Source organism: Chrysochloris asiatica, unplaced genomic scaffold (genome assembly GCF_000296735.1).
Source record: "Chrysochloris asiatica unplaced genomic scaffold, ChrAsi1.0 scaffold00444, whole genome shotgun sequence".
Classification (NCBI taxonomy): domain Eukaryota; kingdom Metazoa; phylum Chordata; class Mammalia; order Afrosoricida; family Chrysochloridae; genus Chrysochloris; species Chrysochloris asiatica.
Genome location: NW_006408962.1, coordinates 494031 through 512190, shown reverse-complemented (window position 1 = coordinate 512190; position 18160 = coordinate 494031). Strand labels below are relative to the sequence as shown.

The window sequence follows — 18160 nt, the reverse complement described above, 5'->3', positions numbered from 1 at the left end:
TTGTAGAGGTGTTGTAGTTGCCTATATATTTTAGAAATAAGTCCCTTGTCTGATGTGTCACTGCAAAAAAAAAATTCCCATTCTGTGGGTTCTCTTTTCATTCTACTGGTGAAGTCTTTTGATGCACAGAAGTTTATAATTTTTAGTATGTCTCACTCATCTACTTTGTCTGCTTTTGTTTGTGTAGTTTTCAAACTGTTTTGTAGTCTATGTATTCCCTGAATTAGTGTCCTCACATTTGTTCCTATTTTTTCATTGATGACCTTCATAATTCTGGGATTCACATTTAGGTCTTTAATCCATGTTGAGTTGGTTTTTGTATAAGGTGTGAGAGGAAGGTCATGTTTCAATCTTTTGCATATCACTTTCCAGTTCTGCCAGCACCATCTTTTGAAGAGACTTGCATAAGACCTTTTAAAAGTGCTCAAGACAAAGATGTCAATTTGAGGACTAAGGTGTGTCTGACCCTAGCTATGGTGTTTTCAATCGCCTCAAATGGATGTGAAATTTGGACAATGAATGAAATGATCCAGATATCAGAAGAATCAATGGATTTGAATTGTGGTATTAGAGAAATATAATGAAAAGACCATGGTCTTCCATAAAAACAAACAAATGTGTGTTGGAAGAAGTACAGCCAGAATGCACCTCAGATACCAGGATGTTGAGACTTTGTCACATTTTGATCATGTTATCAGGATGGCGCAGTCCTTGGAGAAGGACATCATGCTTGATAAAATGGTGATGTAGGATAAACACTGGACATCATGGTTGGTTTGAACAAAAAGGTTGGTGATTCGACTCACCAGTTGCTCCTTGGGAACACTATACAGGGAAATTCCTCAACACAATTAGGGGTATATATACCAATCCAACCACAATTCAGTTTGTCATATTGTGGTGGATTGTGAGTGCTGTGATTCTGGAAGCTATGCCACCAGTATTTTAAATATCAACAAGGTCATGTGTCAGATGAGCTTCCAGACAAGACAGACTAGGAAGAAGGAGTGATGAACTACTTCCATATATTTATTCACCGAAAACCTTAAGAATAGCAGAGAAACATTGCCAGATATAGTGCCGGAAAATGAGCCCCTCATGTTGGAAGGCACTTAAAATGTTACTTGGGAAGAGTTGCCTCCTCAAAGTAGAGTTGACTGTGATGTCATGAATGGAGTAAGTAAAGCCCATGGGAGAAAAGCCTGTGGGACCTTCATTTGGTGATGGGACACAACTCAAATGAAGAGAAACAACGGTAAACATCCATTAATAATTGAAACATGGAATGTATAAAGTGTGACTCTAGGAAAATTGGAATTTCTCAAAAATGGTATGGAATGCATAAGCATTGATATCTAGGCATTAGTGAGCTGAAATGGATTGGTATTGGCCATTTTGAATATGACAACCACATGGTTTACTCTGCCAGGAATGACAAATTGAAGAGGAATGGTGTTGCATTCATTGTCAGAAGGAACATATCCAGATCAGTCATGAGGTACAATGCTGTCTGAGATAGAATAATATCCTTGTGCCTACAGGAAAGACTAGTTAATACGACTATTATTCAAATTTTTGCACCAACCACTAAAGCCAGTCAGGATGAAATATAAGAATACTATCAACTTCTTCAATCTGAAATTGATAAAACATGTAATCAAGTTGTATTGATCATTAGAAGTGATTGGAATGCAAATGTTGGGAGCAAAGAGGAAGGATCAGTAGTTGGAAAATATGGCTTTAGTGATAAATATGTTGCTGAAGATCGCATGATAGAATTCTGCAAAATCAATGATTTGTTCACTTCAAATGCCTTTTTTAAACAGCATAAGAGATGACTATACACATGGACCTCACAAGATGGAATTCATAAAAATCAAAGTGACTACTTCTTTGGAAAGAGATGATGGAAAAGCTCTATATCATCAGTCAAAACAAGGCCAGGGGCAGATTGTGGAACATATCATCAATTGCTCATATGCAAATTCAAAGTAAAGCTGAAGAAAATGAAAACAAGTCCATAAGAACCAAAATATGACTTTGAATATATCCCATTTGCTTTAGAGTTCATTTGAAGAACAGATTTGATTTCCAAGGATGAAAATCTTTACAAAAGCAGTCAGCCTCATCTTTATTACATAGAGTATGTGGTGAGTTTGAACCCCTGACTTTGTGGTTAGCAACCCAGAGTCTAAACCACAGTACCACTAGGGTTCACTTATCTATTCCCAGGAGCTTGGAAAGTAATGCACCCTGGAAAAGTGTATAGGACAGGAAAACATACTCAGTAGACTGTAAGTGAGAGATACATGGCAGAATTGTGAAAAGATTAACAAAGGGTCTTCACAATGTTTCACATGAAAGTTTTCTATGTGGGATGTCCATGCCAAAACTCATAAATGACTTCCTACCTTTTGAAATTTATAATCTACCTCATTCTTAAGTAATTGTTACAAGAAAAAAATGTTATAGAAGAATTGTTGCATGCATATTGCATTCTTAAATACTAGATTGTCTGGGAGAGTTCTGTTTTTGGACAAGATGATGAAATCTAACATAAGTTTGCAAAATATTACCATGGCAAATCTTCAAGAATATTATATTGAGATTTCTTTTTTTGATGAAAGCTAGTGGAAACAGATTTAATGTCCAATAAAAGGATTAATGGAGAATATGGGACTATTTATTAATCTTAGTTTTGAATGGCAAATACTAATTTGTTAAGTGGTCCTTATTTTATGAGTGAAATTTCTCTGTTTTTCTAACCTTCCTTCTGAATATTCCCTTTCTTATTATGCTTCACAAGCCAGCTTCAAACTACTTGAAAGGAAAACCTACCTTCTAGGAACATGTTTATCTCAACACATGAGAATTTATAATCCATACCATATTAGTTCAATGAAGTAGTATAGACTCTAAAAATAATAATTTAAAAAAAGTTCCCCTACAGGAAAACAAGTTTGAAAATAACTTAAATAAAACAGACACAGTAAAAATAAAATAGTTGTGCTAGAGTCACTGAATTCTGGATACTGTTTTTGCTTTGTAATTTTCCTTGATGTTATCATTATAATGTACAGCAACAAATAACAATCAGTAACTAATTATGTTACTCTTCAGCAACAAATTTAATGCAAATGATTCATCCTGAAGTAAGCCTTTTTTGAGGAGAATATACTGTAATCAAAAACTTAATTAACAGTTCCATCAAGTTTGTGGTGATACCTCATTTAGAAAAAAATTTGGTAATCAGTACATAAAAATATTAGTCACCATACATTTCTGAATGTTTTACCTGGTATTATTATGTATGTAGAGAAAAAGAGGAAGACCCCTAACGAGATGGATCAGCCAGGTGGCATCATTGATGGACTCAAGTGTGGCAGCGGTAGTGAGGTTGGCCCAGGATCGGACATTGTTTTGTTCTGCTGTGCATGGGGTCACTATGAGTCAGTTCCAACTCGATGGCACCTGACAACAACAATTATGTATGGAATTAAACCTGACTTCTACGAGCTTAAAATGATGTAAAATGGAAAGGAAACAACGTTGTGAGTGGATGTTATTGGGTATTATTTTCCCATAGAAACGTTGGATAAATTGCATTTTAAATTTGCTTATGAGAAACGACCAATGTAAATCAGCCAAGTAATAGAGTCAAATGTTAAGAATAACTATCAGAAAATAGTCAAATGTAAGAACAACTATCAGAAAAAAAATTCATCTTAAATTTACAACCAACCGACAAAACAGGCAAAATAACAGTTATCATTTTATTGATCCTTATAATATAAATTTAAATTATCAAATACAACTGAGGGATTTTGATCACAGATGAGTCATCTGGAAAGAATCCAAAAAAACCCAATAACACACAAATGTGTATATTCTTTACTTAATTTACAGTTGAAATGCCAAAGAGGAACAAAAAAGTTCAATTTTCCTATTATGATCTGACCCTATTATGATTATAAATGATACTATCGCTATATAATCCAGTAATTATTAAAACCAATATCACTAAACTGGAAGATATGGATAGCTATGTAATACACATTATTTTTTGTTAAACTATACTGACCTAATCATAGAGAAATTGCATAGTATGTTTTAGTTTAGTGCCCTCCTATAGTGCTGTAGGATTAACACTGGAATAGTAACTACAAGCCAACATTTCAAATCTATTGGACTCTCTTGGAAACCTTATACTTATACAGGGACACTATGAGTAGGAACAAACTTGAAGGCACATAACAGCAATTTCATCAATCTTAGTTTATGCTGCAACTCCCCAGAATTTTCCTCAGGGCTGCCTTCATTTCCTTATTCCGGAGACTGTAAATGATGGGGTTGAAGAGTGGAGTAACAATAGTATAGAACAAGGTAGTGACTTTTTGCATCGCAGCAGTGTGTCCAAGTCCTGGGTTCACATACATGACTGTCAGGGGGCCAAAGAACAGTGATACTACAGTTAAATGAGAACCACAGGTTGAGAAGGCTTTACGTCTTCCAGTGGCTGATGGGACACGCAACACAGCTAATAGAACAAGAGTATAGGATCCAAGAATGAAAACAAAGCTACCTAAGATAATTAATGAGCTTTGAATGTAGCAAACCTTTTGTATTATTGATTCAGAGTCACATGCCAATGCAAACAGTGGGCCTGGATCACATACAACATGGTCAATAATGTTTGAGCCACAGAAGGACATGTGAGACATGAAAACAATAGGGACCAGGAAACACAGAAACCCACTAATCCAACATGCAATAACTAGTTTGGCACAGAGATGTCCAGTCATGATATTAGGGTAGTGCAAGGGATGACAGATAGCAAGATACCTATCAAAAGCCATGGTACACAATTGGAAGCCTTCATTTGATCCCAAAGAGAAGAAGAAATAGAATTGGAGAAGGCAACCAGCAAAGGAGATTGTCTTTGTCTCTGAGAGTAAGTTGACCAACATTTTGGGGACTGTAGAAGAGACATACCAGATCTCCAGAAAGGAGAAATTCCCCAGGAACATGTACATAGGGGTGTGGAGTCGCTGGTCACACCATAATGCACAAACAATGGCCCCATTTCCTGTGATGGTCAGGACATATGTTGTAGTGAAGAGTGAGAAAAGTAGAACCTGAATCTTCCACTCAAAAGAGAAACCTAGGAGGATAAACTCAGTGAAAGAAGCAAAACTGGAATTTGGGTTGGAGACATCCATTGGGTCAGTAATCTGCAAAGTTAAGAGACACATTATTGTCAGTGATTATCAGTTTAAAATACAGTTATTCTTAAAACTAAAGGAGGCAAGGAACATGTCATTTGCCAACATAATAAACCAATTAAAAAGAGAAGATAGTCTACCTTTTTTTAACCACATACTCTGAATTTAGGGTACAGCAAATAGCTGTTTCCCCAGAAAAAACTTTCCCTATTTCTTTATGTCATTGAATATTGTAATGCTGCCAAGATAGAACCAGATAAAGTTAAACTCATTGTGTAAGCTTGCTATTTTTGGGCAGTGATGATCTATTAAATATCTGGCAAGAATTAACATAAAGCTTGCACTTAATATATGTATTAGTTTCTTACTTAAAACCATCCAAGAATGCACTAGACTTGGGAAAGGAGGTCTTTAGTATAATATGATTATTTACATGTCAGTTAAAGATAATATTTAATCTAACATATAAAGATGCAAAGGAAATGGATATACTTAACAGTAAGTTCTCATTAATTCTTTTAAAGTAAAAAAAAAAAAAAATTGCTGTGCTGTTAGCATCATACAAATGCAATTCCGAATTAATTACTTACCAATATTGACTTTTAATGTTGAAGTGTTGTAATAGCCTCTGTAGATAACAATGGTTTTAAGTTTATGCTTAATTTTTTAGTTTTGAAGAAATTTGTACAGTGAAAGTTATGCTTGAGTCTTTATTTTGTTGATTATTTTTACCTCTATTTAGGAATTATTTTTCTATATGCTTCTGCAAAATTAAATTTTTTCCACTTCTGCAGCTGAGTGATAAAAGTCAAATAACTTTCTTTTGTCATAAGTAGATGTCATTCATTCCATATTTTTATAGAAAAGATATCAGGGATGAGAATTCCATGAAGTATTTTTATGATTAGTAAGATTCAATGATGTGACTCAATGACAGTTGCAAGCACATACATTCTTGTAAAAAAATCACAAAATTTTCTAAAGTAATTCTTCCTGCAAGTAACTCTCCATTCTTGTTCTCTTGGGAGATATTTAAAAGTTTGTTTTAGAAGTAAGTGGAAGAAAATTTTTCTTCTTTCAGTAATATGCATCTCTCTTGAAATTGTCCTAAACCAGGAGCATTATAAAATTAGCATTAAGGAATTATGGAATGAAAGTGGATATTGGGAACATCAGCAATGCTCAGAAAATGAAATAATCATTATTTTGGTTTTGATCAAATCTCTAAAGGAGCTGTTAGATAAACCACAAGTAGTTGTTCTGTCACCAGCTCAATGGAGAGTTTTATTGCTGCACCAAAATTAAGACTGAACTAGTCCCATCAAATGGTCCCTTGGGACTTGGCCTCTAAAGCATTAGAAAAGTTTTGCACCAAGCCAACACATCATTAAAAAGTTAATGATTATCTATGCTCCCTGAGGAATAAGTAAAGAGAGGTGACAATTTTCTGAGTCACCACTTTTTGAGCATATCTTGTCCATCTGAAATATGGATTCCAAGAAATATCCAGAAGACATAGTTGAGAATCTCTAAGATGTAGTGTTACCAAAATTTCAGATGTGAAATAGAGAAATATTTCAAATGTCACTGTTGATGGGCGTGTGAGAAATAATTCTTGTTAGTGTGGTCTATCATCAGGACTAAAGAAAGTCTTGGGGGTAGCAGGGTAGCATAACTAAAGGAGCTTAGTGGAGGGGAACAACTAGTTTGACCAGCTAGGAACTTTAAAATAAGAATATACCCATCAATGAAATAGGGGAAGTTCATGGGGAAAGGGGAAAACTCATTTTAAGTGAGAATGTTCTCAGTAAGTACTGGTAGACAAACTTAGGAGGAGATTGTGAACTCCATAAAACTCAGTAGAAGGGAAACTGGAGGAGGGTTTTTTTTAGGGCAGGGGAATAAAACTGTTCGCGGGCCAGCCATGTGGCGTGTCTGTTGGTGTCTACTGTGTTGGACACCCAATTTTGCAAATTTGAATAAAGAAAACCTGTCTTTTACTAAAATGAGTACAGATTGTATTACTTGAGCATGTGTTGTTATTGATAATGCTTCTAATAGGTTGGAGGATATAGAGGTGATATATAGAGATCTAGGTGAGAGAAATGCTGAAGTATAAAGCATTTCAAAGCATTGATAATAAAATTAGGAGAACTGAAAAATGACCTCATAAGAAGGATGTTGTTGTTAGGTATCATTGAGTCGATTTCCACTCATAGTGACCCTATGTGTCAGAGCAGTACTGTTCTACATATTTTTCTAGGCTATAATACTTTGGCCCTCACCAGCTGTTCCCTGGCATCCCTATGCAGGATCTCTATCTGTTGGAACTGACTGGATGACAATTAACAGCAATCTGTGGACACAGATCACCATGTCTTTCTTCTGCAAAGCCCATGGATGGGTTTGAACAATGAATCTTTTATTTACCACAAGTACTTAATTGTTGCACTAGCAGGGCTCCTTATCATGGCAGAAATCTTTTTATATGAAGGAAGAGGCAAGAATTGTTACTATTTAAGTCAATTGATTGAAATACTTCAGCAGAACATGCAGCTTTCCAACTAATATTATTTTCATTGACTAATGTCACTTCCATTTTTTGTTTAAGGCATATAGATTCTACATGGTGTCATTAATTCACTCAGAAATGAATGCTCACATGATGTGTTGTTGTGGTTAGGTGCTATTGTGTTGGTTCCAACTCACAGTGACCCTATAAATAGAATGAAACACTCCCCATTCCTTCACCATTGTCATAATTTTTGTTATTCATGAGCCCATTCCTGCTATCACTGTGCCAATTCATTTTGTTTGGACTCTTCTTCTTTTTTCCTGATGCTTCACTTTACCAAGCATGATATCCTTCTCTGGGGACTGGTCCCTCCTGATAACATTTCCTAAATATAAAAGATGAAGTCTCACCATCCTTTCCTCTAAGGAACAATTCGTCTATTCTTCTTCCAACACAGATTTGATTGTTCTGATCATCCATGTTATTTTCAATGTTCTTTTCCAGTACCATTATTCAAATGTTTAGGGATTCTTCTCTGATCTCCTTATTCATTATCCAACTTTCACACAGCTTGGGACAGGTGCATTTGAGTCTTCAAACTCATTTTTGCTCTTGTAAACTTTAAAATGTTCTTGTGTAGCAGATTTGCCTAATGCAATATGTTGTTTGGCTTTTTAACTTCTGTTTCCATGTGTTGATTTTGCATCTATGCAAAATGAAGTTTTGACAACTTTGATCTTTTTTTCATTTATCATAATGTTATTTATTGGTTCAATTTTGAGTAGTTTGTATTTTTCACATTGAGTTGCATTTGATCTTCCTCAGTATTTTAAGTCCTTTTCACATTTTGTAAGGAAGATTATATCATTTGCATATGGCAGATTGGTAATGAATTTTCTTCCAGTCCAGTTCTTTTTCATATAGTTCAGCTTCTTAGATTATTTATTCAACATACAAATTGAATAAGTATGACAAAAGATATAACCCTGGTGCATACTTTCCCTGATTTTAATCCATTCGTTTACCCCTGATTCTATTCTAATGATCAACTCTTGGTATATATACAGGTTCCTCACAACCATAATTAAGTTTTCTGAAATACCCTCTGTTCACAGTGTTATCCATAGCTTGTCATGATCCACACTGTTCAAAGTTTTTGCACAGTCTTGTAGTATATACTGAACAGGAAAGGTAAAACATTAACTGCATCTTCCCTACCCAGGAGACAAGCTAGCATGCTAATCAGGTTATGGAATGGGACCAGTCTTCCCCACCCAAAAGACAAGCTAGAATCCTACACAGGTTATGGAATGGGATCAATCTTCCCCACCTAAAAGATAAGCTAGAATGCTAATCAGGTTACTGAATTGAACCAATTTTCCCCATCCAAGAGACAAGCTAGTATGCTAATCAAGTCACCGAGTGGGACCAATCCCCCTAGTCTCCCTCCTGTCCTCAAAGAGGTCTGTGTCTGGATCCCTCCCCAAGTCTGACCTGATGTAAGCCTGTGTTACCCTTCACTGGAGGCTCAGAATTTGGAGAAATCAGCTCCTCTGAGCCAGCTGGCTTAATAGTCTGAAACTCCATTTCACTTCTCCAAATGGCATCGGTTTCTTGGATGAAGGATCAGGAGCTGTTGCAACACCCTTGGACCCAGAGCTACCACAACACCCCCGGATCCAGAGCTGCAGTGGCACTCTCAGGATCAGAGTTACTGTGATGCTCTCTGGCCTAGGAGCTACGTTCTCTGGCCTAGGTGCTGCTACACTCTCTGGCCTAGGAGCTATGCTCTCTGGCCTAGGAGACACCCTCTGGCCTAAAGGCTAAGCTCTATGGCTTAGGAGCTGCTGTGAAACTCTCTGGTTTAGGAGCTGCTGTGACACTCTCGAATCTGAAAAACTGCTGTAACATATACCATTTAGGACAACTGATGAGATCAAGTGTTTGTGGACTAGGAACACTGGTCTGTGGATCACAGATTGAGTGACATCTAAAAGCAAATTCCTCACACTGAAAGACTAAGGAAAACATACACTACTCAGATCTCTGTTATCTCTTCTTTTGATTACATCAGTCATTAGAAACTGTAACTTTAATTTTTTAAACCCACTGAGAATAAGTCATTTTTATTATTCACATCTGAGGAACAACATCTGTGGAAAAAGATGCTGGAAAAGTTTCATATCACCAGTCAAAACAAATCCAGGCGCCGACTGTGGAACAGACCATCAATATCTCATATGCAAGTTCATTCTGAAGCTGAAGACAATTAGAACAAGTCCATGGCCAAAATATGACCATGAACATGTCCCATCTGAATTTAGAAATCATCTCAAGAATAAAGTTGATGCATAAGATACTAATGACCAAAGACCAGAGAGTTGTGAGATGGTATCAAGAACACTATACAGCACGAAAGCAAAAGTTATTAAAAAGACAGATAAAACAGACTGAAATAGATATCAGAATAGACTCTTAAACTTGCTATACAGCATAGAAACGCTAAAGCTAATGGGAGAAACGGGAAAGTAAAAAAGCAGAACAGAAAATTCCAAAGGGCAGGTCTAAAAGACGGAGTACATACTATAACAAAATGTACAGAGACCTAGAGTTAGAAAACTAAAAGGGAAGAACACACTCAGCATTTCTCAAGCTGAAAGTACTGAAGAAACACTTCCAGACTTGACTTGCAATATTGAATGTTCAGCACTGGTCTGTGACCCACAAAGAATTTCAAACCCACCACCTGTTCCTTGGAAGCTTTATATAAGATTGGTATGACTCAGAACCGACTGGATGGCAATTACAACAATAACATGGGAAAGCTATTGCATGATTCAGAAAGCATCTAAAGGAGAGAGAAGGCATCCAGAGATGCGAAAGATACGGTTGAAGTTCAATCATTGTAAGAAGTAACATATGATCAGGAACACAGGATATTTAAAAAGTAACTCAAAGCTGCACTAATAGAAATGGCCAAAAAAAAAGCCCAAGGCATTTGTAACTGACAAAATAGAAATAGAAATATTTCAGCAAACTGATGCAGCACTGGAGTGCTCACTCATTTATGACTAGAAATTTGGAACACTATTACCTGGCCAACCAAATGCAAGCCATGTTTGTGTCTATTCCAAAGAGAGGTGACCTAATGGCATGTGGAAACCATCAAATGCAAGTAAAATTTTGTCAGAAGATAATTTAAAAACTGCTGTACATTGACAGGAAACTGCCAGAAATTCAAGCTGGATTCAGAAGAGGATGTGGACTGTGGGATATCATTGTTGATGTCAGATGGATCTTGGCTGGAACCAGAGAAATCACAAAAACGTCAATGTGTGCTTTATTGACTATGCAAAGACTTTAGACTTCGGATCATGACAAGTGATTGTGAAGAATGGTTATTCCAGAACTCTTAATTGTATTCATGACGAACCTGTACATAGACCAAAAGGCATATGAACATATATACATATGTCCTGTACATATGAATAGGATATGGGAATAATGATAGTTTAAAATCGGGAAAGGAGTGTCATTCTGATTTCTTCTTAGGAACATATCTGAAGCAGAATTCCTAACTTGGTGTCTCAATTAATGCAGCTTTGAAATATGAGAGAATGAACTTCCTGGTGTGACACTGTGGGAAATCACTCAACCATAAGTTTGGTTTGAACTGCAAGGTTGGCTGTTCAAACTCCCCAGTGGCTTCAGAGAAACATAAACAGGGTAGCTATGAGTTGAAACCATTTCAATGGCACTTAGCAACAACAAGAATTTCCTGAGGGGAGTCCTAGTGTGGCACTGAGTGTTAATGTGCTGGACTGCAAGATTGGTTTGAACCATACAGTTAGTGGTTATTACTCAACAGCCACTCTCAGAAACCTTACATAGGGTCACTATGAGTTGGAACAGACTGGATGGCACTTAATAACAACAACACCCTGAGGGGCAACCTTGGACTGATTGATTACTTACCCTGCCTCCTGCCATTCAGATGGACAATTCTCTGAGATCCTAATGGAATTAAATCCCAGTTGATTACAGTATTTCCTCTTCATTCCTTATTCTTTCTTCCTGGAATCTTTACCCACTAAACCACTTGTAAATAAATACTTGCCTCATACTTTGTTTTTAGGAAAACCTAAACTATGACAACACTCCTTTCTGCCATTTTTCACACTGTGGTTCCTCTTGGGTTGTTGCAATACTGGAAGCTATACTACAAGTATTTCAAGTACAATTAGAGTTACCCATGGTGCACAAGTTTTTGCTGAGCTTTCAGACTAATGCAGATTAAGAAAAAGGAGAGGGAGATCACTTCTGAATGATTAGCCAATGACAACCTCATGAATAACAGTGGAAGGTTGTCAGATAAAGCACCAGAAGATGAAATCCAAATGAACAGCAGCAGAACATTGTCAGATACATGGCCAGAAGCTAAGCCCTAAAGGATGGAAGGTACTCAAAATACGACTGGGGAAGAAGTGCCTCCTTAAAGTAGAGTTGACATTAATGACATGGTTGCAGCATAACCTCTGGAAGATTCATTTGCTGATTGCACACAACTCACAAGAAATGACTGCAAACATCCATTAATAATCAGAACATGGAATATAAAAAGTATGAATTGAGACCATTGAAAAAGTTTTCATGAATGAAATGGAACTCATAAAGATCAGTATCCTTGGCATTGTTGTCTTTGTTGAGTTATGTTGAGTCTGTTCCAACTTATATCGACCCTGTATAGGGTTTTCCAAGGAGCAGCTGGTGGGTTTGAACTGCTGATCATGTTTGTTAGCAGTCCAGCTACAGCACTACACCAGGTCTCATCCTAGGCATTAGTAAACTGAAATGGACTTGTATTGGTCATTTTTGAATGAGACAATCATATGTTTTTCTATACCGGAAATGACAAATTGAAGAGGAATTACATAGCATTCATTGTCAAAAGGAGCATTTCTGAAATTTTCATGATATACAATTTTGTCCGTGAGAGGAAAATATCCATATGATTATAAGGAATATCTGTTAATACCACTAATATTAAAATTTATGCATCAACCACTTAAGCCAGTGATGATAAAATTGAGGAATTCTACCAACTTCTTCAGTCTGAAATTGATCCAACATGCAATAAAGATGAATTGATAATTACTGGTGAATGGAATGCGAAAACTGGAAACAAAGATTAAGGATGATTAGTTTGGAAAATATGGCCTACATGACTGAAATGATGCTGGAGATCACATGATATAATTTTGCAAGACCAATGACTTACTCATTGCAGATACCTTTTTAATATAATATAAAAGGTGACTACACCATTCATCTGTCAATATGTCATACTGTGGTGTCTTGTGAGTTGCTTGGTTCTGGGAGCTATGCCAGGGGTATTTTAAATACCAGTAGCACATCCAATGGTTGACAGGTTTCAGATGAGCTTCCAGACCAAGACAGACTAGGAAGAAGGACAGATGGATCACTTCCAAATATTTAGTCACTGAAAACCTTATGAATAGCAGAGAAACACTTTCAGATTTTGTGCCAGAAAGTGAGCCTGTCAGGTTAGAAGTCACTCAAAATGCCACTGGGGAAGAGCTGTCTCTTCAAAGTAGAGTTGACAGTGATGATGTGAATGGAGTAAAGTCCATGGGAGTGAAGTGCTTGGGACTTAAATGTGCTGATGGGACACAACTCAAAATGAAAAGAAAAAGCTGTAAACGATTAATAATAGGAATATGGAATGTAAAAAGTATCAATCTTGGAAAAATGGAAATTGTCAAAATTAAATTGAATGTGTAAACATTGATATTTTAGGCCTTCGTGAACTGAAATGGACTGGTATTGGCTATTTTGAATCTGATAACCACATGGTTTACTAAGCTGGAAATGACAAATTGGAGAGGAATGGTATTGCATTCATTGTCAAAAAGAACATATCCAGATCAGTCATGAGGTACAACGCTGTCTGTGATAGGATAATATCCATATGCTTACAGGGAAGCCCAGTTAATGCCACTATTATTCAAATTTACGTATCAACCACTAAAGCCAATGAGGCTGAAATATAATAATTCTACCAACTTCGTCACTCTGGAATTGATCAAACATATACTCAATGGATTGATCATTACTGGTGATTGGAATGCAAATGTAGGAAACAAAGAGGAAGGATCAATAGCTGGAAAATATGGCCTTGGTGATAGAAATGATGCTGGAGGTCCTATGAGAGAATTCTTCAAAATCAATGATTTGTTCATTTCGAATATCTTCTTTAGACAACATAAGAGATGATTATACACATGGACCTCACCAGATTGTATGTACAGAAATCAAATCGACTACACTTGTGCAAAGAGACAATGGAAAAGTTCCATATCATCAGCAGGAACAAGGCTAGTGGCTGAATGTCGAGTAGACAATCTATTAATCATATGCAAAAGCTGAAGAAAATGAAAACAAGACAACCAGAGCTTGAATCCAGCCTGAATTTAGAGATCATCTGAAAAAGGGTTTTGATACTTTAAACACTAAGGACTGAAGATCAGAATAGTTGTGGGATGACATCAAGAATATAAGACAGCAGGAAAGTAAAAAGTCATTAAGAAGACTAGAAGGAAAAGATCAAAATGGATCTCATAAGAGACAATGAAACTTGTTATCCAACAGAGAGATGCTAAAGCAAATGGAAGAGATGAAGAGGTAAAAGAGCTAAGCAGAAAATTTCAAAAGTCAGCTGGAGAAGACAAAGTCAAATATTACAATTAAATGTGCAAAGATTTGGAGTCAGAAAACCAAAAGGGAAATAACACTCAGCATTTCTCAAGCTGGGGATTGAAGAAAAAAATCAAGCCTCAAATTTTGTTATTGCAGGACTCTCTGAACAAATTATTGAATGATTCAGAAACATTAAAAGAAGATGGAGGAATACACAGAGTCACTGTACCAAAAGGAAATGTTTGATGCTCAACCATTTCAAGACATAGCATGTGATCAAGAGCCAATGATAATGAAGGAAGAAGTCCAAGGTGCATTGAAGGAATTGGCAAAAAACAAGGCACCAGGAATTGATGGAGTAAACATTGAAATCTTTCAAGAAAGTGAAGCGACACTGGAGGCACTCACCCATCTATGCCAAGAAACTTGGAAGACAACTATCTGGCCAACTGATTGGAAGAGATCCATATTTGTGTCCATTCCAAAGAGAGGTGACCCAAAGGCATACAGAAATCCTCAGACAATATCTTTGATATCCAATGTGAGTAACGTTTTGCTAAAGGAATGCAGAAACATCTACAAGCATACATTGACAGAGAACTTCCAGAGGTTCAAGCTGGATTCAGAAGAGGATGTGGAACAAGGGATATAATTTCTGATGTCTGATGGATCTTGACTGTAAACAGAGAATACCAGAAAACTGTTTACTTGTGCTTTATTGACTGAAAATGCTTTTGATTGTGTGGATAATGACAAGCTATGGGCAACATTGCAAAACATGAGTATTCTGGAACACTTAATTGTGCACATGAGGAATCTGTACATGGACAGATTGAAGAGGCAGTTGTTGGAATAGAACATGGGTACACTGAATGGCATAAAATTCAGAAAGGTGTGTGACAGGGTTGTATTCTTTCACCATACTTATTCAACCTGTATGCTGAGCAAATAATCTGAGAAGCTGGATTATATGAAGAAAAATGTGGCTTTAGGATTGGAGGAAGATGCTTTAACAATTAACAACCTGTGATATGCAGATGATACAACCTTGCTAACTGAACATGAAATGGACTTAAAATACTTACTGAAGAAGATCAAAGTCTTTGGTATAGATTACATTTCAATGTAAAGAAAACAAAAATCCTCACCACTGGACCAATAAACAACATTCTTATCAATGGGGAAAAGATTGAAGTTGTCAAGGACTTCAGTCTTCTTGGCTCAACCATCAACACTCATGGAAGCAGCAGTCAAGAAATCAAACGAGGCATTGCATTTGGCAAATCTGCTGCACAAGCCCTTTTTTAAAGTGTTGAAGAGCAAAGATGTCAGTTTGAGGCCTAAGGTGTGCCTGACCCAAGCCATGGTATTTTCAATAAACTCATATGCATACAAAAGCTGTACGATATATAAGGAAGACCCATAGAATGATTGACATATTTGAGTTATGGTGGAGGAGAATACTGAAAGTGACATGGCTGCCAAAAGAAGTAACAGATCCATGTTGGAAGAAGTGCAGCCAGAGTGCACCTTAGAGGCCAGAGTGGCCAAACTTCGTCTGTCATACTTCGGACAAATTGTCAGGAGGGACCTATCACTGGAGAAATGTACCATATTTGGTAAGGTGGTGGGTCAGAGACAAAGAGGAAGACCCCCAGTGAGGTGGATTGGCAAAATGGCAGCATCAATGGGCTCAAGCGTGACAATTGTGAGTTTGATGCAGGACTGGGCAGAGTTTCGTTCTGTTGTGCATATTGTCACTATGAGTCAGTACCAACTAGATGGCACATAACAATGACAATAACAACATACACAGAGACTTCATCAGATGGAAAAGACAGAAATCAAACAGACTACATCTATGGGAAAATATAATGGAGAAGCTCAATATCATCAGTCAAAATGAATTAAGGGGCTGCTTTAGAATACACCATGAGTTTCTCATATGCAAAATCAGGCTGACATTGAAGAAAATTGCAACTCATCCATGAGAGCCAAAATGTGAACTTGAATATACCACACACGAATTTAGAGACTTTCCGAATTAGATTCAATGCATTTGACACTAATGACCAAAGACCAGAAAATTTATCAGATAATATCAAGAATACCATAGAGGAAGAATACAAAAAGTATTTTAAAAAACACATTTTGAAAAGATCAAAATGAAGGAAGAACTTCTGAAACAAATTTTTGAGTATAGAGAAACTAAGGTGAATGGAAGAAATGAGGAAGTAAAAGAGCTGAACAGAAGTCTTCACAGGGTAGCTTGAGAAGAGAAAGTAAAGTGTTATAATGAAATATGCAAAGAACTGGAGTTAGAAAACCAAAAATGAAGTACACTATCAGCATTTCTCAGGTTGAAGAAATTGACAAAAATTTCAAACCATGACTCACAATAGTGGGCATTTTCTGGGCCAAATTTTGAATGATGAAGAAAGCATCTATAGAAGATGGAAGGAACACATAGTCACTGTACTAAAAATAATGGTCAGTGTTCAATCATTTAAAGTGGTAGCACATGATAAAGAAATGTTGGTGCTGAAGGAAAAAAATCCAAACTGCACTAATGGCATTTGCATAGAAGAAGTCTCCAGGAATTGACCAAATGCATATTGAAATCTTTCAACAACTGATGCAGCCTTGAAGGAGGTCACTCATCTATGCAAGGAATTCAGAAGATAGCTATCTAGCCAACTGATTGAAAGAGATCCATATTTGTCCCTATTATGGACAGGTGACTAAATGGAATGCAGAAATCATAGGACAATATCATTAATATCACATGCAATTAACATTTTGCTGAAGTTAATTAAAAAATGGCTGCAGCAAACTGCATAATTAATGTGAAACTGCAAGAACTTCCAGCTTGATTCAGAAGAGAAAAGGGAATGAGGGATATTATTGCTGACCTCAAATGGATCCTGGCTAAAAAAAGAGAATACCAGAAAGGTGTTTACTTGTGCTTTATTGGCTGTACAAAGACATTTGACTTTGGGAATCATAGCAAACTATGGATACCATTGTGAAAAACAGATATTCCAGAACGCTTAATAGTGCTCATGAGGACCCTGTACATGACCAAGATGCAGTAATACAAACAGAACAAGGGCCTACCCAATGGTTCAAAATCAGGAAACATGTGTGCCAGGATTGTAACTTTCCACCATACTCATCCAGTTTGGTGCTGAATAAATGATCCAAGAAGCTTCATTATATAAATAAGAACATGGTATCGGGACTGGAGGAAGACAAACAACCTGTGATATGTAGATAATACAACCTTGTTTTCTAGAAGAGTATAGGACTTAAAAATGCTTACTGAAGATAATCAAAGACTATAGCCTTCAGCACAAAAATCCTCACCACTGTCCCAGTAAATAACATAATGATAAATGTAGAATAGATTGTAGTTGTCAAAAACTTCATTTTCTTGGATTGACACTCAACACCATTGGAAACAGCAATCAAGAAACCAAAGTATGTATTGCATAAGGCAAATCTGCTGCATAAGACCTTTTTAAAGTGTTCAAGAGCAAAGATGTCAGGTTGAGAACTAAGGTGTGTCTGACCCAAGCTATGGTGGGTTTTTTTGTTTTTTTTTTTAATGTTTTATTGTGAATTATATGGTAGTTTACATGAGAGAACTTTAGTTTTACATTCATTCCATCGTATATCATCTCATTGCCATGGTTCCAATCCCCTC

At 36.6% G+C, this 18160-nt stretch overlaps 1 protein-coding gene across 1 annotated transcript; it reads right to left on the bottom strand.

The window, feature by feature from the left end:
- Positions 1 to 4271: 4271 nt before the first annotated feature.
- LOC102823696 (olfactory receptor 11H12-like) lies at positions 4272 to 5252 on the bottom strand. The gene has a single exon (XM_006877161.1). It carries the CDS (start codon positions 5250 to 5252, stop codon positions 4272 to 4274), a length of 981 nt encoding a protein of 326 aa, XP_006877223.1.
- Between the last annotated feature and the right edge of the window lie 12908 nt (positions 5253 to 18160).

Bases quoted from the DNA above. Each gene is read 5' to 3' on its own strand.
- LOC102823696 (XM_006877161.1), bottom strand. From the start codon at position 5,252: ATGTGTCTCTTAACTTTGCAGATTACTGACCCAATGGATGTCTCCAAC.